The sequence below is a fragment of the Micropterus salmoides genome, unplaced genomic scaffold (assembly GCF_014851395.1).
Source record: "Micropterus salmoides isolate LMB-PRFRI ecotype aquatic unplaced genomic scaffold, ASM1485139v1 Ms_hic_scaffold_9, whole genome shotgun sequence".
In the NCBI taxonomy this organism is placed as follows: Eukaryota; Metazoa; Chordata; class Actinopteri; order Centrarchiformes; family Centrarchidae; genus Micropterus; species Micropterus salmoides.
The window spans coordinates 37,060,048-37,087,832 of record NW_024044681.1 but is presented as its reverse complement, the minus strand read 5'-3'; the positions used below and the strand labels follow the sequence as shown (position 1 = coordinate 37,087,832).

Below are 27,785 nucleotides of genomic sequence, written 5' to 3'. Positions count from 1 at the left end.
GATATGCTTTTTTGTTTTTCCTATGATAAAGTGTGCATTTAGGTTTTAGGACTGGTAACAAAAGGTTTTCCAAAATTTACACACTGGCTCATGCCAGTCTACTCACTCTAATTTTTTTCCGTGTCTTGTAGGTGTTTGCTGAGTTCAACAGGATAGCTACAACAAACCTGGAGAATGACTTTTTTGGTGCTGTTGACCGCTACACACCACGCTTTGTCACAATCTTCAAGTCCAAGAAAGGAAGTGTTGGAGAGAAACTGGCTGAAATTGTGCAGCAAATTGATTCAAGGGTCAGTCGACTACAGACTTGTTAAGTTTTTGCTGTGGATTAGATCAAATAACTACTCCAATCGGCAACTGTTCTCTGCACTGTTAAGCGTAAATGGTGACACCTTTTTCATATACACTTTTAAAACTGGGTTTGTATTGTAACTTTTGAATGTTGCGTAATCTTGAACTTTATTTGTTCTATCCAATTCTAGAAACCAGATGTGACAGCAGTGCGTACCCTTGTTCTCCAAGGCATCCCTGTTCTACTTGGTGATGACCCCAGTAACTTCTACAACACCTCCTTTGTAAGTTCTCACATCTTAAAGGAGCACATACTGTATATCACAAAGATGGGCAGCATGCTGTGACAGTTCAGTGTATGCCAGCAGGGTGATGCTACTAGCCTAGCTCCTGTGAAATGAGAGAAATACAGCTTTTGCAAATTTAAGATTCAGTTGAGATAAAAAAACAACACAAAAAAATCCCCTAAACAAAAGATGAAGCAGCCATTCAACTAACTCCTTTTGCAGTCCATGTCACTGTCTTGCACTGCTGAGTGCAACAATGCTAAGCCCACTTGCCATGCTGCAATTGTGGGTTCTGCACAAGAGGTAGAACATTTCTCTTCCTCACATACTCTAGCTGTAACAGCAATAACATCTGAATAAATTGTACATTAAGACAGACATCAGAGCTTAATTTTATTCATGTTTCTTAAGCTGGGTGTAGGACAGATCACTTGATGACAATTGACAATGCCTATCAAAATTTACCTGTTGTAATGTTGCTTTTCTTTGGTTGTATACAGGATTCTGACAGTAATGAGGCCTGGGCCCAGGTATCTGTTGGGTTGCGCCTCTCTCTCCAAATCATCTCCATCTTGACCCAGTGTCTACTGCTATCATTCTTGAGGGAGGTATTGTAATGGACAATCTCCTGAACCTACCTCAAGCACTTTGCCTCTTGTTTGGGCTGTCCTATGCACTACACTTGGACTACCCTAAAGCCATGAAAAACACATTCAACTTCTTTCAACAAGTGATGCTTGGCCTGGGAGAAACTCCCCCCCAAACTTCAAACTCTTAAAAATCTCCTGTTGAGTTAGAATGGTAAAAATCAAGACTGACATTTGTCATACAATATCATTTGTTTATGAAAGTGGATGCAGTTGCTTTTAATTGTAAACTAAATTAAGGCACTCCTTTCATATTGTTTATATGTATGGTCATTCATACATGTGTGAGATCTGTTGTCATTTTTGTACACTAACTAGATGTCACTTGTACTTGTCAGCCGTTGATTCTTTACCAAGATTGGTCTTTGAACTTTATTGTTATTACAAAAGTAATGCAGTTGTTCAGGATTATGTTGAATTAAAGGTCAGGGTCTGTCTTTTTATGCAGCCAAATACATTGGCAGCCAATTATTACTGGAAGATTATTGAAGAACAATTTTGGTATGTATATGTGCAGATAGGCATACATTTAGTCCAACAGAGTCTGTTATTCACACCCTTTCACTCATTTGAAGAATGTTTTTATTTGTATATTTTATGGCAGTGTAATAAGCGTTTGTGCGCGTTCTGGTTCTATGAGAAGACATATTCTGGGGTTGGCGCTAATACCTTGACATTGATCATTTTAGTCTGAATGTTGTCTTCAAGTGGTACTGATCACTTATAGTAATGACTTACATTTTAATCTGCTTGAAACCAATTAGTATTTCTATCAGCTGTCTAAGGTGCAGATTCGACTGGGTTTTCCAAGTAAACATCTCTGTACCTTATACACTCGTAAAATCAAGTATATTTCTCAGAAATTCATACTCCTATAAATAATCCAGTTAAAAAAAGTTAACAATAATATTACTCAAAATCTGGAAATACTGTGCCAAAATTTTTAAGATGATAAAATACAATCAGAATAAAATTATAAAAGTCAAGTAAATGCATACTTTATACCAGATTTAGACTTTCATTTTAACATTGGAAACTAAATACCAATGGTTAAAGTTCAAAGAATAAACACGTTTCAACTATAATGTGGTTGTGTGTTAAATATTTCTATTTTATGATACTTTATACTTATTCTCTGGTGTGTGACAAGTGTACAGTGAGTTCGCAGAACATATAGGTGAGCATATGGTGTTTGAGATTGTATCTCAATGTCATTTGATTACTGTAAATGGAAAGTAGGTAAAATGAAAAAAAAAAAAGAACGTTTGAAGTACTTAATTTACACAAATAACAGTTACTTGGTCTTTTCAAGGCAATCGGTTTGCTTGGTTTTAACAAGTAAATCAGAATCGCTCTTCAAGTAACTAAAAACAAGAAATTCTAAGTTGCAGGAATTGTCACATTAGTTAGCCCAACTTAAATAATTGTGTTTAGAGTACACATAAAGTAAAGTTCCCATGGCACTACTTAGTTGTTTGAAATAGTAATCCTGAGTAGTCCATACTACAGTCAGGAGTACATCTAAAGTAAATTGTCAAGTACACCGCACACATTTGTTTTAGTTACTTAAACTCAAGAGTAAGTTTACTAGACTAAACAAGGATTTGTTAATACAACACGCAATACCTGTTCCACTATACTTAGTTTTTTAAGTGCAATCAGTTTGCATGCTTTTTTTGAGTAAGGTTAACTAATCGGATTTTACAGTGCTGTTACCTTTTCCATGTTTTTAATAACAATAGTAACAATAAAAAAAATCAACAATATTCAGGGCAAATAGAAAACATCTTTTTTGATGTGGGGTGGTAAGGGACCTGGATAATGAATAGGGGGGCGCTGGCCCAAAAAAGGTTGAGAACGTTGTTAACTCGTTATCAACGCATTAATTAATTAATGCCGACAATTATTATCTGCCTCAAGCTGATGTGTGGTGAGCGTTCTGGCGCTAAATGGCTGCCGTGCATCACCCAGGTGGGTGCTACACATTGGTGGTGGTTGTACAACTGCACATAAAGTCCATTGTAATAGAAAAAAAGGAGCCAGCGGAGAGGGGTAGGCTAATAATCCGAGACAGAATTTAATTTCCAAGATTAATCTACAAGTAAAAAACTTGAATATTCTGTGACATTACAGTCACACACTTATGAGAGGCTGCAACATCACACACACATGCACTGGAAAGTTATCCTAAACTTTGCAATCAGATTTAGCAGTGAGGAAATACTCCTGAGTTTAACTACTATGCAATTTAGAGACTTTGCCTTGGATTGGGCGTATTCAGAAGAAAACAGAGTGATTTTCGATTTTTTTTATGACATTAATTTCAGGGAATTTCTGATTTTTCTTCTTGTAAATTTCACGCTTTCATGTAGGAGTTTTTTTTTTCTTTTCTCGTTATTAACCCCATCCCTGGCTCCCTATATTTTGGACACGTAGGGGCCTAAAATAATCTATCTAAATATGTGAAAACACTTTGGAGAATTCAATTATAGACTACAGAGGGGCTACATCTAAGAAACTATCCCGTTAATTAAGATTCCCCTCTAAAATCACAGAGGCTGCAGGGCTTGCTGTCTGTGATGTTGCTGTGTTCAGAACTTCATTGCAACCGCAGTGGAACAAATCAGGATGAAATCTAAACATTTTATGAAGAGATTAACACTGAGTACAGATGTGGTGTGTAGTCCACGTGCAGGGTAACCTCGAGTTAACCATGAACAAAACCTGCTCGAAGCAGTTTAGAGATGCGGCGTAAATTACCATGGCAACAGACCTTGGGTAACACCTATCCACCTTTCGTAGTACGGGTTAACCGGGAAGTTACACCCGACATCACAAAGTTACTCCTGAAGTTATCTCAATAAGCCAGTTACCTCGCTTCATAGTACAGGCCACTGCTCTTTCATGAAAAGTGCTCTGAGCTATATAAATAAAATTGAATTGAATATACTATACTACTTATGTACATTTTTGGTCTCTTTACTTTATTTATACCAATATACCAAGGCAAATTCCTCATATGTGAAAATGTACCTGGCAATAAACCTCATTCTGATTCTGATTCTCATATTGACTTGCACTTTGGAGCAATAAACCTTGTTGTGAGAAAGAAAATGTCTGTAGTGGGAAGACTCGATGAAGGAAATGACGTGTGCAATATTATCTCGAAGAGGGCCCAATACAAACAATATAAATATATAAAATCTATATAAAAGCATATTAAGGCTTGTCATCCAAAGAAACACAAAGTCTACTGAAATATGAGAGATATTGATTAAAAATGAGTATGGGTCATCCCACCAAATGAAGAATATGGATTGATTAAAACAATGCGCTCTCATCTCAGTGCATCATTACCAACGCTTTCAGACAGCATGACAAAGCATAATTATTTGACGCTAAAGGTACCCTTCAGTGTCCGTATCAAACACCACCGTTTGCTACGTTGCAGCAACACAAAGGGTACCTTTAGCGTCAAATAACTACGCTTTGTCACTTTTGCTGAAAACGTTGGTATTGGACGCCCTGAGATGAGAACAGTGGTTAAAAATGGTATTAGTGTGAATTGATACCTCTGCAAGTCTTCATTGAGTCCTGATATTTGGTCAGTTTCATTCTCAGTTGAGGTGTGGGTGGTTCCAGTAGGACCCTGATCCAGAGTGAGCGGTAGCTCCAGCAATGTAGGCAGGTTATCTGGTACAGTGTCTGTAAGCTGCCACAGCTGGCTCTGAATTCAAACCATGGATATATCAGGCCCAGCATAACAATGAAAAAACACATATTTGTAATCAATACCTGAAAATACAAAGCTGTCTTATAAATGTTGCTAATTCGGTTATAAGTAACTGTACATTCTTCAGGGTGATTATGTCTCACCAGTTTCTCCGGTGTGTAAAGACTCTCACAGTCATTGAGCCTTGTGTGGTCAATTTGCATCAAGATGTCTTGACTGCGGTCAATGGCACCCATCTGACTATAAAAAAGAGACCAATTAAACAATATGCCAGGAATATCCCAGTTAGAGTTGTTTGATGCACATACAACTTGAATCATGAATGTAAGTTCACCTTGTAGTGGTGTAAGAGTATCCAACAAAAGCCAAGTGTACTCCTATTGGAGCTCTGTCCATTACATCAGACAGCGTCTCCTGCAGAACACAACAGATACCAACAACCACCAGCTGGTGTTATTTTGTTAAGCTGTGTCATTTTCACATGGAGCCACAATATGATTTTTTTCAGGTTCTTTGCTGTTACGGCCACTGCTGTTATCTATGTATTGTGTATCTGTGTTGTGCCGCAGGATTTGCGATTCGTTGCAGAGGATTGGCTGAGAGACCTGACTACTTCCTGATTCCGGCCGGTGATATAATTGGAGCGGCGTCTGGCTATCTCCTCCAATCCTCTACCACCATCAAGACCATCCCCCTGTAGTTCGCCTTGTTTGTGTTTTGCCATATCCTAGTGAATGTGATATTTTATGTAGTAACCTTGTGGTGGAGTTAGATACTGTTTGAAGTAGTTGAAAACTACCAGTATTAGCCTGTGTTAATGTAGGGTTCCCTGTGTTGCCTTAAACTGAGTTTGTGTATGAAACTGGGTAAGGCCCTTAGTGGTAATCACTGATGACAACAAGACACGTGTAGTTTAACTTTATGTTTAGAGACATTAGGCTTAGAGGGTGCTGCTCACCTTGTGTTTGGTTATTGTTGAACAAGACAGAGAGTTTTTGTTTTACTTTGTTTTCAGAGTAGTCTGTAGTTAATCTCTTGTTTTGAAGAGATCTCTATCTGTTATATTTTGTTCATTGCTTTAAGCAGCGCCTGCCAGCCAGTTTTCTGTTCTTTTGTAAAAACCCTGCAAATAAATAACTTGCCTTTTTACCAAAAACATTCTGGTTTATGTTGCTTCCCTTTTCCTACACGAACTGGGTCGTAACATTAGCTCACATCTCAGCTCTGTTAATTGAAGCTATCAGCAGAGTTTCAGAAGCAGGACCACACCTTAATCGGGCCACTTATGATTTTTATAGAAATACACTCCTAACCCAACATCATCATCACCTCAAGCACACTCAGTGGGGATCTGGGATCTCCTCCCAGTTGGGCATGCCTGGAAAATCTCGAAAGGAAGGTGTCCAGGAGGCATCCTTGTCAGATGCCCGAACTACCACAGCTGGCTACATTCAGTATGAAGAAGCATCTCTCCTCTGAGCTTCCTACATCCTCACAGCTCCACTTTGGTTATACAAGGACTGGATGGCTCATAGCAATGGCCCCGGTACCCCATACTCCAGCAGTACCCCCACAGGATTCCCCTGGGGACATGGTCATAAGCCTTCTCTAGTTCAAAGTTTAGGTAGATTAGATGGTCAAACTCCCATGACCTCCCCAACAGAGACTTGGATCCAGAACCAGTGCTATGCATCGAAGATGATGCATCCAGCATCCTAGAATAAAATTCCCCAGGGAGGCTGAGCAGTATGATACCCCAATAGTTGAAGCATACCCTTTTTGAAAATGGGAACCAGCACCCTAGTCTGTCACTTCATAGGTACTGTCCCCAACCTCCATGCGACGTTGACGATGCCAAGACAGCCCAACAATGTCCAAAGCCTTTAGCATCTCAGGGTGAATCTCATCTACAACCAGTGCCTTGCCACCAAGAATCTTTTTGACTGCCTCAGCAACCTCTGCCAGGCATATGGCTGAGGCTTCCCTGAGTCTTCAAGATTTTCAAAATGGTCTTTCCAGTGCTCGACAATATCCCCCGTCCAGGTCAGCAGTTCTCCCCCCAAGCTGAGCACCACCTAACTCAGGCCCGGCTTTCTCTCGGATTCCATGTCCCCAACCTCCCTTACGGCCTTAGATTTGACCACAAAGTCAATCATCGATCTTTGGTCTAAGGTGTTCTTAAGTACACTTATGACCAACCTTATGCTCGGACATGGTGTTCGTTTTTGTCCAGTAAGTCCAATAACAAAACCCCACTCTTGTTAAGATCAGGCAGGCTGTTCCTCCCATCACTCTCCTCCTGGTTTCTCCATCATTGCCCACATGAGGTCTAAATGTAATGTAAATGCTCCGTATTTGTATAGCGCCTTTCTAGTCTGACCTCATGTGGGCAGTGATGGAGACATAGATGTAGTCTCCATCCGTGTTCTCTTGCATGTGCTGTCCTGTCTCTGTGGTGTCTGTTTGTTTGATATTTGTGCCCCCCATCCCCATTTCTGCCCCCCTGTCCGGCCCGGTGACAAATAAATACATAATTAAATAAATAATAAAGAATACAAAGGAGTATATTAAAACACTCTTGCTAAAGCAAAATCTGTCTGGCACAACATGGTATCCAGCTCCTCATACTGTATACCAGGCTGTTGGGTGGGACAGGTTTTAAATAAATGAAAAAAGTGAACCAAAATCAATTGCGTACACCCTTCTTTTACTTTAAAGTCCAGTCCCCGTTGAATACTTTAAAGATCCTACTTGCAATTTATTCATCTGAGTCCAGACAAGCGTCTACTCGATTCTGGTTTCACCAGCACTTCTGCCACGCACAGTCCTTGTCTGGCATTTCTCCCGTCCATTACGCTGGTCACTTCTTCTGAAACGTAGCTGCCACCTGGGCCTCCCGCAATAGTATCCCAGAGCACTTCATGTCATGGACCATTGGTCCTCCCAAGGGTATCATTGCCACATTCGTTCAGATCTTAAAGATCTCAGATGTGCTCAATCTTGCCTCAAGTCGCTGAAGGTTTTGGGGGTCCGTTGTGCCCAAGTGCTACAGCACATTTCCCACCAAAGCTTTAGACCGAGCTGTAGAGTCCAAGCTTTGCTCCTATTTTTTTGTTTTTGTTTATAAATCATTTAAACATATCTTGTTCATAGTGTGGTCTTTGCTAGTAAACTGAGGCTATCAGCAAAGTTTCAGAAGCAGGACTAGAGTCCCCTCTAAAAGTAATGGAACGGTAAGGCAAATTCCTTTGTTTTTGTTTTTCACTTAAGACATTTGGGTTTAAGATCAAAAGATGAGGATGAGACAAGAGTTCAGAATTTCAGCTCACATTTCCTGGTATTCACATCTAGATGTGTTAAATAACTCAGGTCAAACCACCCTTTGTTTGAACTACTGGAACATGTGACTGCCAGATGTTTCTTGTTGCCCAGGTGTTGCCTTTTAGGTTGATTGTCCAAACATTAAATAGCTCTGCATGACTAATCTAAGTTTTCATCCTTGATTCAAACCTATAAAGACTGCATTTCCTGTTAAAGAGGATAAACCAACATGAAGACCAGAGAGCTGTCTATGGGAGAAAAATATTGTCAAGCTGAGAAAAGAAGGAAAATCGACCAGAGCCATTGGACAAACATTGGGCATAGCAAGCACAACAATGTGGAATGTCCTGAAAAAGAAAGAAACTACTGGTGTACTGAGCAACAGACGTCCAACAGGTCGGACAAGGAAAACAACAGTAGGTGATGACAGAAATATGGTGAGAGCTGTGAAGAAAACCCCCAAAACATAAGTAAGTGACATCAGCAACGACCTCCACAGTGCAGGGGTGAAGGTATCACAATCCGCTGTTGGAAGAAGACTCAGAGAACAGAAATATAGAGGCCACACCACAAGATGCAAACCACTCATCAGCAGCAAGAATCGGAAGGCCAGATTGAAATTGAGCAGCAAAAGTTCTGGAACACAATCTTATGGACTGATGAGACCAAGATTAATCTCTAGCAAAGTGATGGAAAGGCCAAAGTGTGGAGAAAGAAAGGAAGTGCTTATGATCCGAAGCAAACAAGCTGTGAAGCATGGTGGAGGTAATGTCATGGCTTGGGCGTGCATGGCTGCTTCTGGAACAGGCTCATTAATATTTATTGATGATGGAACTGTTGATGGTAGCAGCAGAATGAATTCAGAAGTGGACAGAAACATTTTGTCTGCATTGAAACTAATGGGGAGGAAGTTTATCATGCAGCAGGACAATGAGCCAAAGCACACTGCCAACAAAACAAAGGACTTCATCAGAGGAAAAAGTGGAAGGTTTTAGACTGACCAAGTCAATCAGCTGACCTTAACCCAACAGAGCTGCATTTCACCTCCTTAAGAGGAGACTGAAGGGAGAAACACCCCGAAACAAACAAGAACTGAAAGAAGCTGCGGTAAAAGCCTGGAGTAGCATCACAAATGAAGAATGCAACCATTTGGTGATGTCGATGGGTCGCAGGCTTGAGGCAGTTATTGCAAGCAAGGGTTATGCCACCAAATATTAAATGTTATTTACTTTAAGATGATTTATTCCATTACTTTTGCTCACCTCAGAATGCTGTGGTCTAATATAAATACTATATGTCCTAAGTTAACACATCTAGATGTGAATACCAGGAAATAAAAGCTGAAATTCTGAACTTTTGTCTCATACTCATCTTTTGATCTTAAACCCAAAAAACTTCAGTGAACAACAAAAACGAAGGAATTTGCCTTACCGTTCCGTATTGGAATTGTATACCTCAATGTTGCCACTTTAGACAGTCATGTACACTGCAAAAACTGAGCTCTCAAAAACCAGCATTAAAATGGGGGAAATATTTAAATAAGCAAAATTATCTGCCAACAGAACAAGAACATTTCATTTGCTACTTAAGGCCAAAAAAACTTGAAACAGGTGAAATTCTCTAACATGAAAGCTGCCTGGTTAGAAGAAATATCTTTGCCTTCAATTAAGATAAGTAATCTTACTAAGATTTCAGTTTTTGCAGTGTATGTAAGTATGTACACGCACTCACGCACTCCTAACCCTCTCTTCCTCTTTTGCTCTTGTATTGTGCACTCTTTCCCCCACCCCTTTTCTTTCTCCTATTTCTTCCTCTCTTCCCTACTCTTCGTAGGGTCCTGAGGGAGTCGACTGTGCCTGGTGCTATGGCGGACCCCCTGCCAAAGCTTCCCCACAAAGCAGCCAAAATATATCTTGTTTATGGTGTGGTCCTTTCTAGAGAACTTATGTCATAAAGACAACAATAAATGCATAATTTGTATCTGTAGGGCTGCAGATAAGATGGCGCAACGCAATACTTAGGTTTCTCGCATTCCTCATAGAAAAGTGTGAATGGTTAACCAAGTCGCTAACAGTATGTGTAAGTATGTAATTTTCTTTCAGACACAACCTAGATTCCAGCATAAGTGCGTGACATGGTAAGTAACATTCTCAAGTCAAGACAATACCATTTCACTGCGACAGTCGTCCAGGATGTCAAAGTTGGCAGTGTCAGTTGGATTAGATACTTCAGGCAGGAAAGGGGCAGGGAGTTTATGCAGGGAACTCCAATCTAGTCCATAGAAGAATGGATGGCTCTTGAAGTCACTGGAGCCTTTCCTACCCAGACGGATTTCCCTCTCACAGATGAGCCCAGTAATGAAGAAACAAGCCTTGTCTGAAATCTTAGGGCCAGAAGGAGGAAACTCAAAATACTCCTTAGGATTAAAAAAGAAAAGATTTTTTTTAGATGTCTGGTATTTTCACTATCAATTCCTATACCACTAGTAGTAGCCTATTATCGCTGCTAGCTGTGCCAATTTGAGTGATCATATTTGCATAACCAAAACCACACAAACAAAAAAGTCTCATAGTTGTCTGTGATGTTATATTTTAACCTGGAAAAAAAAACACACTGAGGGTGATTTGCAGTTGAAGTTCTACTGTACATAATCCAGTGTTTTCCAGTATACACACACACACACATATATATACACTCAACAGCCACTTTATTAGGTACACCTGTATCAACTTGCTGAAGTTCAAACCGAGCATCAGAATGGGGAAGAAAGGGCATTTAAGTGACATTGAATGTGACATGGTTGTTGGTGCCAGACGAGCTGGTCTGAGTATTTCAGAAACTGATCTACTGGGATTTTCATGCACAGCCATCTCTAGGGTTTACAGAGAATGGTCTGAAGAGAAAATATCCAGTGAGTGGCAGTTGTGGGGATGAAAATGCCTTGTTGATGTCAGAGGTCAGAGGAGAATGGGCAGACTGATTCGAGATGACAGGCAGGCAACAGTAACTCAAATCCACCGCGGATGGATTACGCTCCGTAGTGCTTTTTGTGTTTTTATTTTTTAAATATTTTTATTTTTATTAAATCTGTTTTCTGCCGTCCCTCTCTGGTAACATTTACCAGAGAAGACCTCTCAAACATTGGACTTTTAACTGTTCACACTATTCCACCACTCCTTATTAAACCTGGAACTTTCCCAGAGTTATTAGTTGGAGGAGCGGCAGCTCTGTTTGGGATCTACCACAGACGTCGAAGGGGAAAGCGTGCTGGCGCAATGGTTAAACTGAGACAGCAGGGTTTTTGTACTGTGCTCCATTCGATTCACCTGGCAAATGTCCACTCTCTGGCAAACAAAATGGATGAACTGCTGCAAATCAACAGAACTAACTTGGACTTCTTGTAGATCTGCCGCCCTCTGTTTCACAGAGTCCTGGCTCACCGAGCACATCCGCACTTCAGTGCACTTCACCTACCGGGATTTAATCCCTTCCATGCGGATCGCGGATCTGAGCTCACGGGAAAGACAAGGGGACTCTGTCTCTACATAAACGAAGGTTGGTGTACAGATGTCAGTGTTTGTTTGAAATATTTTATTTTCAGTTTTATATAAATAATGCATACAAACATGTCAGTATACCAAAAGTATACTGACATAACAAACCTTACCTTACGGTCCCTCCCCACAAAAAAAAAATTCAGTGTACAAGGTCAATACAAACGACTTCATTAAGTACTTGGAGTAATAGATGTCAAATTTTCAAAGGTATTATATCGTTTCCTGAGACAATAAGTGATTTTTTCCCAGGGGAAAACAACTATTCATCTCAACAGACCACCTGTCAAGAAGGGAGCCAAATTTCCATGACACTGCAATGCACTTCTTAGTCACACATAGAAGTGCTTGAAGTGGGGCGGTACGCACCACCGGCACCACGACATTTTACTCTTTGGCGTACTGGGACATTTATTTGTGTACCACGACTTCTTCCAAGCTGCCGGTACTGTCCTTTGCCCTCTCCATATCAGGTTCTCTGGGCGCTATGTGACGCTCACCTGTTCCCGTTCTCGCCTGCCTGCCTGCTAAACTCCGTCGGCGGAGAGAGACGAGGGAGAAGAGAAGCTTGGTGCCTTTCAAGTGGCCGTGTGCTGAATGTAGCTTGTCAATGTCACTTGTCGTGAACCGACCAATCACAGCCTGGATAGGGTGGGAATATTAAAAATACTGACAGGTCAGAATCAGAATGTCTCCATCACTTTTTGAAAGCTTTTGTTAAAAATGTTCTGAACAACAGCAACAATAAATGTTAAATAACAAATGAAACAATGGACAACTTGCAATGCATGCAGTTGTGCATTGTTTAGAGAACTACGAATAATTGTAAAGTTTCCCAATAAAAAAAAGTTCAGGGTCCGCAGGAACATTAACTCCTGTGATCCTGGTTAGAGTGGAGCTGATATCATGCCAAAAAGGCCTAACTTTCATACACAGCCAGGTACAGTGCAAAAAGGAACCAACTTCAGTTTCACACCTGAAGCACATCTCTGAATTGAATTGAGTGTAAGTTTTATAAATTTTTTTATAATTGATGTAGAATATTATAGTTAATCAATCTGTACCAGGCATTGATAATAGTTGACAAGCAGTTTTGACATAATTCTGTCAAACTGTTCATCAATTGTAACATTGAGATCTGACTCCCATTTCATCTAGACTTATGCTCGCCTGGTTTTGGTCCCTCACTCAACAACAGGCGATACATTTTGGAAATAAATTTATGTGTGTTCCCATCATAAAGAAATCTTTCAACAACATTCATGACAGGCAGGAGTCATTTCAGGACCCAAATTAGCTCTCAGCAAGGATCTTAGTTGGAGATAACAGTAACATGTCTCTGCAGGTGCTCAAATGACATGAAAATGTCACACTGTGTGCCTGCCTGCTTTGTTAAGTTTATTGTTAGTTTTGGTATTTTAGTCTTTTCTGTATCTGTTATTTAGTCTGTCTTAGGTTTCAGCTTTGTCTTTAGTTTTGGGTTCAGTATTGCCGGTGTTAGTTAGTTAGTTTTTTTCCATTGCCTGCGTGATGGCGATCTGCTCTGTGTTTTTGTCTGATCCCAGTCCACTCTGTTTCCCTGTTGGTTATTTGTGATCTGTCTGCTTGTGTTCTGTGTTTTGAGTTCCAATTAGATTCTTGCCTTGTGTTTTGCAACCAGTTAATGTCTGTTTTCCCCTGCTCTCTCTGCCTGACTGTGTCTTGTTAGACTCATCTCTGTCACCTGTGTTGCCCCCGCCCTGCTCATTAACCCTGTGTATATATGTTATTGTTTCTGTTCAGTCTCTGTCTGGTCATTGTAGTGTGTTGTGGTTGCTGTTTGTCTTGTCTTGCCTGCCTGCCTGCCTGCCTGCCTGCCTGTTTCCAGCCTGTGCAAAACATTGATACCCCATATTTAATTGAACATAGCACAAATACAACTTAATAAATATTGAAGCTTGAAAATGTTATTGTTTTTTGAAAAAATTAATCCCATTTTGGATTTGATGCCAGCAACACCTTTCAAAAAAGTTGGGACAAGGACAATAAAAGACTGGAAAAGTTACAAGCTACAAACATAGACCTGGTGGAACATCTCACAATTAATGAGGTTATCTGGAAACCGGTTTCTAACATGATTGGGTGTAAAAAGAACATTCCAGCATTCCATCATTTAAGAATAATGTATCTGGACATTTCATTGTCTACAGTAATTAAGAGAAACAGAAGAAATCTCTGTGCTCAAGGGATAAGGCTGAAAACCAATAGGCTATTGGATAGCCGTGGGCTTTAGGCTCTAAGACAGCACTGCATCAAAACCAGACAGGGAAGCTGGAACTCTACCATGCAAAGAGGAAACTGTATATAAACCAGAAATGCTGCTGCCTTTTGTGGGCCCAAGCTCATTTAAGATGGACTAAGGCGAAGTGGAAAACTGGCATGTGGTCTAACAAGTCCACATATGAATTCATGGACCTCGCATACTCTGGACTTAAGAGGAGAGGGCCATCCAATTCATTATAAGTGCCCAGTGTAAAAGGCAGCATCTGTGATGGTATGGGGATGCATTAGTGCACATGGCACGGGTAACCTGCACATTTATGAAGGCTCCATTAATGCTAACGATATATACAGATGTTGGAGCATTATATACTGCCAAGTAGAAGCTGTCTTTTTTAGGGACAGCCATGCTTATTTCAGCAGGACAATGCCAAACCACATTCTAAACGAATTAACAACAGCATGGTTCCGTAGTAAAAGAGTCCGGGTGCCAAACTGGCCTGCCTGCAATCCCGACTTGTCACACATTGAAAATGTTTGGCGCATTATGAAATATAAAATACAGCAAGGAGACCCCGAACTGTGGAGCAGCTGAAATCCTAGATTGGGCAAGAATGGAAAACATTACACTTTCAACGTTACAGCAGTTGGTCTCCTCAGTTCAAAGATGCTTACAGAGTGCTGTTAAAAGACAAGGTGATGTAACGTAGTGGTAAACATGAGCCTGTCCCAACTTCTCTGAAAAGTGTTGCTGGCAGAAAATTTTGAAATAGGCATATACTTTTCCTAAACAATAACATGTCTCAGTTTCAACATTTGATAAGTTGACTCTGCTATTTTCAATTATATAGGGGTATCAATATTTTGCACATGATTACATTTTGTTTCTGGTTACATTTTATACAGCATGCCAATGCTCAGTCTTCCTCCCACCATCCAAAGACATGCAGGCTAGGTTAATTGGTGTCTCTAAAATTGTCCTTAGGTGTAAGTATGAGTGTAAGTGGTTGTTTGTACATGTGTGTGGGATGGACTGGCGACCTGTCCATGGTGTATCCTACCTTTCACCTGATGTAAGCTGGGATTGGCTCCAGCCTCCAACGACCTGTACACAGGCTAAGCGGTTGACGATGGATGGATGGACAGCATGCCAACTTTTTCTGGAAACAGGGTTGGACTTTGTTACAATACAAAAGGTATTTAGAATTCACCTTGTGCTAAAGAGCCTCGTTTTCAGTTCCCTTAACCTATTCTTGATCAGTGCTTGAAGTTGACAAAAATAGGTGCCAGAACCCTGCCCCCCCCCACTTCTATCCTAACCCGTAACATGAAACTAGTAAATAACATTACATAACATTAACGACTTTGTGTATTAAATACTGACTTTCCTGCATTCTTGAGGCATTTTCTGTACCAATTTATGGAAATGTCTTTATTTATATGAAGGGGAACAAAATTAAGGTGGCAGGTGACAATTCAAAATATAAAAATACTATGGAATCTAATGGAGTAATCAACTTTTGGACAATGCACATTTGCTTCTTCTATATTTCAGCTGCATTACAATTTGTCCATCATTTCATTTGTTATTTACCATTTATTGTTGCTGTTGTTCAGAACATTTTTAACAAAAGCTTTCAAAAAGTGATGGAGACATTCTGATTCTGACCTGTCCCCAGTGAAAATTCTCTTCTCCCTCGTCTCTCTGCTGAGTCAGGCAGGCAGGCAGGCGAGAACGGGTGAGCATCACGTAGCGCCAGAGAACCTGATTTTGGAGAGGGCAGAGGAGAGTACCAGCAGCTTGGGAGAAGTCCTGGTACACAAAGAAATCTCCCGGTACGCCAAAGAGTAAAATGTCGAGGTGCCGGAGCGTACCACCCCACTTCAAGCAATAGTATTGTTAACTTTCCAGGCTGGCTCTTTGCGTTTCCAGCTCTGAACTTCGTAAGATGTTCAGTTTTGCCCTTGACCTTTGTTTCTATCTTGTCACAGAAAATACGCTGATTAGGAAACAAGAAGGTATAGTACCTTCAGACTTCAACTGTCTGAGATTTGTGCAGGCGTAGGGTGTCCTTTATCTTAACAGTTAGGATGAAGACAAATATCCTTCATACGGTAGTGTGAAGTGACAGCTTTCTTTGCTCCCCCTGCATTTTATGCTATGGTGAACTGTGCAGCCATATTATTAAGGAAAAATATGCAGATAATTAAAGCTGCAAGAAGCGTTGGGCGGGCCCTCGCACTTGTAGCGCGTCCGCGTGTGAGCCGGCCGAGTTGCATATTCTGGAGCTCTGCCGGTGCGGCTGTGAATTTCCTACGCGGTTCCGACGCCGCATGAAGGTGCTATATGTCACTTTCTATGTGGAGCTACATAGCACTTGCCGCTATGAATATAAATCGGTATTGGTGTGTAGATGTCTGCGGGGTGGGAGAGTTATCAAGCACGTAAAGTTTGTTTCAGATGTGAACATGTACACTGAACAATAATGTACCCAAACAATAAAATAAATTCCTTTTATATTTCCCTGCCTTGTTGTTTATGTGTACATACAGAGGAATAATGTGAGAACAGCACACATTTCATCGTTACTGTGTGCTGTACCGCAGTTCTGTGTCCATGCATGCAGCAAACTGAAAGCACTGTCTGTCGGAGTGTCTACGTGAAAAGAGAAGGAAGACATGGCTGGTAGTGTCTTCAGAGTTGTTAAACACCTCAGTGCACTGAAGGAAGCCATCTGACTGTGTGAGGGGCAAGATCGTTGATGTCTGCAGGCAGAGTAGGCCTAGAGCTCTCCTGTCTGACTGGTCCACCAATAGCAGAGAAGATGACCCCTTGAGACACAGCCCCTCCTCATTTGCATAATGAGGCAGAAATGCATACAGAAATTTAAAAAGGACAGGCAGAAATAAATACCATGGGTGAAAATAAATAAGGTAGAAAAATACAAAGGAAGAATAAAACATACAAAAATATTAAAACACACACATAAATAAATATATTAAAAAAATTAGTAATAAATAAAGTTGAAGATTATAAGGGAGAATAAATAAATAAGGTAATTATAACAAAGGTGAATAAGTAAAGGCACTAATTAAATATATACATTTATGTCTCCTTGTATAATTTAATTACTGCCAACATTTATTTATTTACTTTATTTTTTTGTGTATTTAATTGGAAGCTTATTTATTTATTGAGCATTTATTTATTTCTGTATTTATTTCTGACTGTGTCAGGATCGGTCCTCCATAGCGGGGTGGGAGAGTTATCAAGCACGTAAAGTTTGGTTCAGATGTTAGCATGTACACTGAAGTTACAACAACTTCCTGTGTCATGGCTAAGACTTGATCTTTGACGCCACGCCACGGACACACCCATTGACGAAAACACGCAAATAGCACAACTTTTCATCTTCAATGCCTTTAGAAGGCACAGCAGAAATTTGAAGTCGGTCGGACTAAATCCCTAGGAGGAGTTCGTTAAAGTACGAAGTGTGTAAATCATCCAAAATGTGACTTAAAATTCAAAATGGCCGACTTCCTGTTGGTTTTAGGGCATCGCTCCAAGAGGCTTTTTTGTGCGTCTGGACAAGATACACGTACCACAGAAAATTCGTGCACGTAGGTGAAACGTGCGGCAGGGGCTGCTTCGTTAAAAGTCACTTCCTGTTGCCAGCAGGTGGCGCTATGACTGTGGGTGAATGTCGGCATGTACATGTGTTCAGGGCTGGACTCTCATCCTACATGTACACTTTGGTCCAGATGTGAGCATGTACACTGAAGTTACAACAACTTCCTGTGTCATGGCGAAGAGTTGATCTTTGACGCCACGCCACGGACACGCCCATTGACGAAAACTTGCAAATAGCACAACTTTTCATCTTCAATGCCTTTAGAAGGCACAGCACAAATTTGAAGTCGGTCGGACTAAATCCCTAGGAGGAGTTCATTAAAGTACGAAGTGTGTAAATCATCCAAAATTTGACGTAAAATTCAAAATGGCCGACTTCCTATTGGGTTTAGGCTATGGCTCCAAGAGACTTTTTTGTGCGTCTGGACAAGATACACGTACCACAGAAAATTCGTGCACGTAGGTGAAACGTGCGGCGGGGGCTGCTTCGTTAAAGGTCACTTTGTGTTGCCAGCAGGTGGCGCTATGACTGTGGGTGAATGTCGGCATGTACATGTGTTCAGGGCGGGACTCTCATCCTAGATGTACAGTTTGGTCCAGATGTGAGCATGTACACTGAAGTTACAACAACTTCCTGTTTCATTGCGAATCATTGACGCCACGGACACGGCCATTGACGAAAACTCGCAAATAGCACAACTTTTCATCGTCAATGCCTTTAGAAGGCACAGCAGAAATTTGACGTCGATCCGACTAAATCCCTAGGAGGAGTTCGTTAAAGTACGAAGTGTGTAAATCATCCAAAAATGGCCATAAAATTCAAAATGGCCGACTTCCTGTTGATTTTAGGCTATGGGTTCTTGAGGCTTTTTTGTGCATCTTGATACGATACATGTCCCCAGAAAATTTCGTACATGTAGGTTGAACGTGAACGAGGGGCTAATCATTTCCAATTTTCTAGGTGGCGCTAGCGAGTCATTTTGCCACGCCCATGTGCGAAACTTGTAGAATACGAAATTTTTCACCGGTTCTGACATGTTTGCAAATTTTGGTGAGTTTTCGAGTATGTTTAGGCCATGTCATTTGGGCCTACTTTGCAGAAAAAAAAAAAATATATATATATATATATTAAAGCTGCAAGCAGCGTTGGGCGGGCCCTCGCACTTGTAGCGCGTCCGCGTGTGAGCTGGCCGAGTTGCACGTTCTGGAGCTCTGCCGGTGCGGCTGTGAATTTCCTACGCGGTTCCGACGCCGCATGAATGTGCTATATGTCACTTCCTGTGTCCCCTACGTGGAGCTACATAGCACTTGCCGCTATGAATATAAATCGGTATTGGTGTGTAGATGTCTGCGGGGTGGGAGAGTTATCAAGCACGTAAAGTTTGTTTCAGATGTGAGCATGTACACTGAACAATAATGTACCCAAACAATAAAATAAATTCCTTTTATATTTCCCTGCCTTGTTGTTTATGTGTACATACAGAGGAAGAATGTGAGAACAGCACACATTTCATCGTTACTGTGTGTTAGAGCATGGGAGAACAGTGGATACTTTTAATACAGCCCACACCCCTAATACTGTGTAACTATAACAAGTAGAGAACAGAAGAAAAAGATGTTCTTTCTTTACAACTGTCTGCATAGCTTATTCATATTGTGTAATGAATGAAAATAAATAGGCCTACTAGGCTCCTCTCTACTTTGACATTTAAGATTAGCTTGTTTGATCCACCTTCATACACATGTGACATTACTGTACAACTTGAGAAAGGTGAGTTGTTTTCTGCTCCAGCCTGCCTAAAAGAAAAGCGTTTTTGGGATTAAATGGACTTTATTAGCTGCTGCAGTGCAGGATGAACTCAGAACAGACCCATTTCTCACCTTATTATTCTAAACCATGCAACGAAGAAGAAGAAATGCATAATAAATCCTGGGACAAAATCTGTCCACAAATACTGTACAGCATGTAGTCTAATGAACAAGACTTGTGTTATAGCTGACTTGGGCAGTGAAATGTTTAATTTTTTTAATTCATGTGGTCATAGTTGTCCACAACTCAAATCAGAATATATGAAGAAATGTTTTATACCACCTCAAGAAGGCTTCCTATCAGAAAGGTAGGAAGGTATTTCAAATGTACAACTGCAGTCCTGAAATCTAAGTAAAGTAATTTCCCTGACATTACTGTGTTACGCATGTAACAGGTTTTATACTTCCTGTGAGTATAATCCAATCAATCTTATTTTCATACTGTATATCCGTTGTGTAATTTGATAAATTGTGTTGTATGTGGTGCTCGCATCGGGTACTACTGAGACTTCATTGCCCTCTTCAGAGAAGACTCTGACTGCAACATGTGTCTTTGTAAAGAGAGAAACAGACAGAAAAAGTCTCTAACTCTGCCTGTCAGCTCGCTCTGCTCCGTTAAAACTGAATTTACCATACAGAATTGAATACGAGTGCACTCCAGATTTAGCTGCAGCCAGCTGACCGTGTGCTTCTCCCTATACCGCAGTTCTGTGTCCATGCATGCAGCAAACTGAAAGCACTGTCTGTCGGTGCTTCTACGTGAAAAGAGAAGGAAGACATTGCTGGTAGTATTGTCTTCAGAGTTGTTAAACACCTCAGCGCACTGAAGGAAGCCATCTGACTGTGTGAGGGGCAAGATCGTTGATGTCTGCAGGTAGAGCAGGAGCTCTCCTGTCTGACTGGTCCACCAATAGCAGAGAAGATGACCCCTTGAGACACAGCCCCTCCTCATTTGCATAATGAGGCAGAAATGCATACAAAAATTTAAAAAGACAGGCAGAAATAAATACCATGGGTGAAAATAAATAAGGTAAATAAATACAAAGGAAGAATAAAACAGACAAAAATATTAAAACACACACATAAATAAATACATTAAAAAATTAGTAATAAATAAAGTTGAATAAACAAATAAGGTAATTATAACAAAGGTGAATAAGTAAAGGCACTAATTAAAATATAAACATTTATGTCTCCTTGTATAATTTAATTACTACCTACATTTATTTATTAGGGCCCGAGCACGACCGTGCGAGGTCCCTATTGAAATTGCTCGGATTTTTTTTTTTTTTTTTTTTTTTTTTTTTTTTTTTTCTGCAAAGTAGGCCCAAATGACATGGCCTAAACATACTCGAAAACTCACCAAAATTTGCAAACATGTCAGAACCGGTGAAAAATTTCGTATTCTACAAGTTTCGCACATGGGCGTGGCAAAATGACTCGCTAGCGCCACCTAGAAAATTGGAAATGATTAGCCCCTCGTTCACGTTCAACCTACATGTACGAAATTTTCTGGGGACATGTATCGTATCAAGACGCACAAAAAAGCCTCAAGAACCCATAGCCTAAAGTCAACAGGAAGTCGGCCATTTTGAATTTTATGGCCATTTTTGGATGATTTACATACTTCGTACTTTAACGAACTCCTCCTAGGGATTTAGTCGGATCGACCTCAAATTTCTGCTGTGCCTTCTAAAGGCATTGACGATGAAAAGTTGTGCTATTTGCGCGTTTTCGTCAATGGGCGTGTCCGTGGCGTCGATGATTCGCAATGAAACAGGAAGTTGTTGTAACTTCAGTGTACATGCTCACATCCGGAAACTGTACATGTAGGATGAGAGTCCCGCCCTGAACACATGTACATGCCGACATTCACCCACAGTCATAGCGCCACCTGCTGGCAACAGAAAGTGACCTTTAACGAAGCAGCCCCCGCCGCACGTTTCACCTACGTGCACGAATTTTCTGTGGTACGTGTATCTTGTCCAGACGCACAAAAAAGTCTCTTGGAGCCATAGCCTAAACCCAACAGGAAGTCGGCCATTTTGAATTTTACGTCAAATTTTGGATGATTTACACACTTCGTACTTTAACGAACTCCTCCTAGGGATTTAGTCCGACCGACCTCAAATTTGTGCTGTGCCTTCTAAAGGCATTGAAGATGAAAAGTTGTGCTATTTGCAAGTTTTCGTCAATGGGCGTGTCCGTGGCGTGGCGTCAAAGATCAGCTCTTCGCCATGACACGGAAGTTGTCGTAACTTCAGTGTACATGCTCACATCTGGACCAAACTGTACATGTAGGATGAGAGTCCCGCCCTGAACACATGTACATGCTGACATTCACACAGTCATAGCGCCACCTGCTGGCAACAGGAAGTGACTTTTAACGAAGCAGCCCCCGCCGCACGTTTTACCTACGTGCACGAATTTTCTGTGGTACGTGTATCTTGTCCAGACGCACAAAAAAGCCTCTTGGAGCGATGCCTAAAATCAACAGGAAGTCGGCCATTTTGAATTTTACGTCAAATTTTGGATGATTTACACACTTCGTACTTTAACGAACTCCTCCTAGGGATTTAGTCCGACCGACCTCAAATTTGTGCTGTGCCTTCTAAAGGCATTGAAGATGAAAAGTTGTGCTATTTGCAAGTTTTCGTCAATGGGCGTGTCCGTGGCGTGGCGTCAAAGATCAGCTCTTCGCCATGACACGGAAGTTGTCGTAACTTCAGTGTACATGCTCACATCTGGACCAAACTGTACATGTAGGATGAGAGTCCCGCCCTGAACACATGTACATGCTGACATTCACAGACAGTCATAGCGCCACCTGCTGGCAACAGGAAGTGACTTTTAACGAAGCAGCCCCCGCCGCACGTTTTACCTACGTGCACGAATTTTCTGTGGTACGTGTATCTTGTCCAGACGCACAAAAAAGCCTCTTGGAGCGATGCCCTAAAATCAACAGGAAGTCGGCCATTTGAATTTTACGTCAAATTTTGGATGATTTACACACTTCGTACTTTAACGAACTCCTCCTAGGGATTTAGTCCGACCGACTTCAAATTTGTGCTGTGCCTTCTAAAGGCATTGAAGATGAAAAGTTGTGCTATTTGCGAGTTTTCGTCAATGGGTGTGTCCGTGGCGTGGCGTCAGAGATCAAGTCTTCGCCATGACACAGGAAGTTGTTGTAACTTCAGTGTACATGCTCACATCTGAACCAAACTTTACGTGCTTGATAACTCTCCCACCCCGCTATGGAGGACCGATCCTGACACAGTCAGAAATAAATACAGAAATAAATAAATGCTCAATAAATAAATAAGCATCCAATTAAATACACAAAAAAATAAGTAAATAAATAAATGTAGGTAGTAATTAAATTATACAAGGAGACATAAATGTATATATTTTAATTAGTGCCTTTACTTATTCACCTTTGTTATAATTACCTTATTTGTTTATTCAACTTTATTTATTACTAATTTTTTTAATGTATTTATTTATGTGTGTGTTTTAATATTTTTGTCTGTTTTATTCTTCCTTTGTATTTATTTACCTTATTTATTTTCACCCATGGTATTTATTTCTGCCTGTCTTTTTAAATTTTTGTATGCATTTCTGCCTCATTATGCAAATGAGGAGGGGCTGTGTCTCAAGGGGTCATCTTCTCTGCTATTGGTGGACCAGTCAGACAGGAGAGCTCCTACTCTGCCTGCAGACATCAACGATCTTGCCCCTCACACAGTCAGATGGCTTCCTTCAGTGCGCTGAGGTGTTTAACAACTCTGAAGACAATACTACCAGCAATGTCTTCCTTCTCTTTTCACGTAGACGCTCCGACAGACAGTGCTTTCAGTTTGCTGCATGCATGGACACAGAACTGCGGTATAGGGAGAAGCACACGGTCAGCTGGCTGCAGCTAAATCTGGAGTGCACTCGTATTCAATTCTGTATGGTAAATTCAGTTTTAACGGAGCAGAGCGAGCTGACAGGCAGAGTTAGAGACTTTTTCTGTCTGTTTCTCTCTTTACAAAGACGCATGTTGCAGTCAGAGTCTTCTCTGAGATGCGAGCACGACATACAACACAATTTATCAAATTACACAACGGATATACAGTATGAAAATAAGATTGATTGGATTATACTCACAGGAAGTATAAAACCTCTTACATGGTTTATTAAAAGTAAAGTAACACAAAATGTCAGGGAAATTACTTTACTTAGATTTAAGTACTGCAGTTGTACATTTGAAATACCTTCCTACCTTTCTGATAGGAAGCCTTCTTGAGGTGGTATAAAACATTTCTTCTTATATTCTGATTTGAGTTGTGGACAACTATGACCACATGAATTAAAAAAATTTCACTGCCCAAGTCAGCTATAACACAAGTCTTGTTCATCAGACTACATGCTGTACAGTATTTGACTACAGATTTTGTCCCAGGATTTCTTATGCATTTCTTCTTCTTCGTTGCATGATTTAGAATAATAAGGTGAGAAATGGGTCTATTCTGAGTTCATCCTGCACTGCAGCAGCTAATAAAGTCCATTTAATCCCAAAAACGCTTTTCTTTTAGGCAGGCTGGAGCAGAAAACAACTCACCTTTCTCAAGTTGTACAGTAATGTCACATGTGTATGAAGGTGGATCAAACAAGCTAATCTTAAATGTCAAAGTAGAGAGGAGCCTAGTAGGCCTATTTATTTTCATTCATTACACAATATGAATAAGCTATGCAGACAGTTGTAAAGAAAGAACATCTTTTTCTTCTGTTCTCTACTTGTTATAGTTACACAGTATTAGGGGTGTGGGCTGTATTAAAAGTATCCACTGTTCTCCCATGCTCTAACACACAGTAACGATGAAATGTGTGCTGTTCTCACATTCTTCCTCTGTATGTACACATAAACAACAAGGCAGGGAAATATAAAAGGAATTTATTTTATTGTTTGGGTACATTATTGTTCAGTGTACATGTTCACATCTGAAACAAACTTTACGTGCTTGATAACTCTCCCACCCCGCAGACATCTACACGTCAATACCGATTTATATTCATAGCGGCAAGTGCTATGTAGCTCCACATAGGGGACACAGGAAGTGACATATAGCACATTCATGCGGCGTCGGAACCGCGTAGGAAATTCACAGCCGCACCGGCAGAGCTCCAGAATGTGCAACTCGGCCAGCTCACGTGCGGACGCGCTTACAAGTGCGAGGGCCCGCCCAACGCTGCTTGCAGCTTTAATTTACTTTATTTTTTTGTGTATTTAATTGGATGCTTATTTATTTATTGAGCATTTATTTATTTCTGTATTTATTTCTGACTGTGTCAGGATCGGTCCTCCATAGCGGGGTGGGAGAGTTATCAAGCACGTAAAGTTTGGTTCAGATGTGAGCATGTACACTGAAGTTACAACAACTTCCTGTGTCATGGCGAAGACTTGATCTCTGACGCCACGCCACGGACACACCCATTGACGAAAACTCGCAAATAGCACAACTTTTCATCTTCAATGCCTTTAGAAGGCACAGCACAAATTTGAGGTCGGTCGGACTAAATCCCTAGGAGGAGTTCGTTAAAGTACGAAGTGTGTAAATCATCCAAAATTTGACGTAAAATTCAAAATGGCCGACTTCCTGTTGATTTTAGGCTATGGCTCCAAGAGGCTTTTTTGTGCGTCTGGACAAGATACACGTACCACAGAAAATTCGTGCACGTAGGTGAAACGTGCGGCGGGGGCTGCTTCGTTAAAGGTCACTTTCTGTTGCCAGCAGGTGGCGCTATGACTGTGGGTGAATGTCGGCATGTACATGTGTTCAGGGCGGGACTCTCATCCTACATGTACAGTTTGGTCCAGATGTGAGCATGTACACTGAAGTTACAACAACTTCCTGTTTCATTGCGAATCATCGACGCCACGGACACGCCCATTGACGAAAACTCGCAAATAGCACAACTTTTCATCGTCAATGCCTTTAGAAGGCACAGCAGAAATTTGACGTCGATCCGACTAAATCCCTAGGAGGAGTTCGTTAAAGTACGAAGTATGTAAATCATCCAAAAATGGCCATAAAATTCAAAATGGCCGACTTCCTGTTGACTTTAGGCTATGGGTTCTTGAGGCTTTTTTGTGCGTCTTGATACGATACATGTCCCCAGAAAATTTCGTACATGTAGGTTGAACGTGAACGAGGGGCTAATCATTTCCAATTTTCTAGGTGGCGCTAGCGAGTCATTTTGCCACGCCCATGTGCGAAACTTGTAGAATACGAAATTTTTCACCGGTTCTGACATGTTTGCAAATTTTGGTGAGTTTTCGAGTATGTTTAGGCCATGTCATTTGGGCCTACTTTGCAGAAAAAAAAAAAAAAAAAAAAAAAAAAAAAAAAAAAAAATAATCCGAGCAAATTCAATAGGGACCTCGCACGGTCGTGCTCGGGCCCTAATAATCCGAGCAAATTCAATAGGGACCTCACACGGTCGTGCTCGGGCCCTAATTAAAGCTGCAAGCAGCGTTGGGCGGGCCCTCGCACTTGTAGCGCGTCCGCGTGTGAGCCGGCCGAGTCGCATATTCTGGAGCTCTGCCGGTGCGGCTGTGAATTTCCTACGCGGTTCCGACGCCGCATGAATGTGCTATATGTCACTTCCTGTGTCCCCTATGTGGAGCTACATAGCACTTGCCGCTATGAATATAAATCGGTATTGACGTGTAGATGTCTGCGGGGTGGGAGAGTTATCAAGCACGTAAAGTTTGTTTCAGATGTGAACATGTACACTGAACAATAATGTACCCAAACAATAAAATAAATTCCTTTTATATTTCCCTGCCTTGTTGTTTATGTGTACATACAGAGGAAGAATGTGAGAACAGCACACATTTATCGTTACTGTGTGTTAGAGCATGGGAGAACAGTGGATACTTTTAATACAGCCCACACCCCTAATACTGTGTAACTATAACAAGTAGAGAACAGAAGAAAAAGATGTTCTTTCTTTACAACTGTCTGCATAGCTTATTCATATTGTGTAATGAATGAAAATAAATAGGCCTACTAGGCTCCTCTCTACTTTGACATTTAAGATTAGCTGGTTTGATCCACCTTCATACACATGTGACATTACTGTACAACTTGAGAAAGGTGAGTTGTTTTCTGCTCCAGCCTGCCTAAAAGAAAAGCGTTTTTGGGATTAAATGGACTTTATTAGCTGCTGCAGTGCAGGATGAACTCAGAATAGACCCATTTCTCACCTTATTATTCTAAATCATGCAACGAAGAAGAAGAAATGCATAATAAATCCTGGGACAAAATCTGTCCACAGCATGTAGTCTGATGAACAAGACTTGTGTTATAGCTGACTTGGGCAGTGAAATGTTTATTTTTTTAATTCATGTGGTCATAGTTGTCCACAACTCAAATCAGAATATAAGAAGAAATGTTTTATACCACCTCAAGAAGGCTTCCTATCAGAAAGTTAGGAAGGTATTTCAAATGTACAACTGCAGTACTTAATTCTAAGTAAAGTAATTTCCCTGACATTACTGTGTTACGCATGTAACAGGTTTTATACTTCCTGTGAGTATAATCCAATCAGTCTTATTTTCATACTGTATATCCGTTGTGTAATTTGATAAATTGTGTTGTATGTGGTGCTCGCATCGGGTACTACTGAGACTTCATTGCCCTCTTCAGAGAAGACTCTGACTGCAACATGCGTCTTTGTAAAGAGAGAAACGGACAGAAAAAGTCTCTAACTCTGCCTGTCAGCTCGCTCTGCTCCGTTAAAACTGAATTTACCATACAGAATTGAATACGAGTGCACTCCAGATTTAGCTGCAGCCAGCTGACCGTGTGCTTCTCCCTGTACCGCAGTTCTGTGTCCATGCATGCAGCAAACTGAAAGCACTGTCTGTCGGAGCGTCTACGTGAAAAGAGAAGGAAGACATGGCTGGTAGTGTCTTCAGAGTTGTTAAACACCTCAGCGCACTGAAGGAAGCCATCTGACTGTGTGAGGGGCAAGATCGTTGATGTCTGCAGGCAGAGTAGGCCTAGAGCTCTCCTGTCTGACTGGTCCACCAATAGCAGAGAAGATGACCCCTTGAGACACAGCCCCTCCTCATTTGCATAATGAGGCAGAAATTTAAAAAGGACAGGCAGAAATAAATACCATGGGTGAAAATAAATAAGGTAGAAAAATACAAAGGAAGAATAAAACAGACAAAAATATTAAAACACACACATAAATAAATAT

The 27,785-nt window shown here is 40.9% G+C and overlaps 1 protein-coding gene across 1 annotated transcript in view; it reads right to left on the bottom strand.

The window, feature by feature from the left end:
• Positions 1 to 27,785, bottom strand: part of LOC119895795 (myotonin-protein kinase) — a 66,747-nt gene that overhangs the window by 25,713 nt on the left and 13,249 nt on the right. The window contains exons 7-10 of the mRNA XM_038709113.1: positions 10,447 to 10,695; positions 5,293 to 5,372; positions 5,102 to 5,198; positions 4,798 to 4,952 (exon numbers count right to left, since the gene is read on the bottom strand). Coding sequence (XP_038565041.1) covers positions 4,798 to 4,952; positions 5,102 to 5,198; positions 5,293 to 5,372; positions 10,447 to 10,695 — 581 coding nt within the window. The remainder of the gene's footprint in view (positions 1 to 4,797; positions 4,953 to 5,101; positions 5,199 to 5,292; positions 5,373 to 10,446; positions 10,696 to 27,785) is intronic.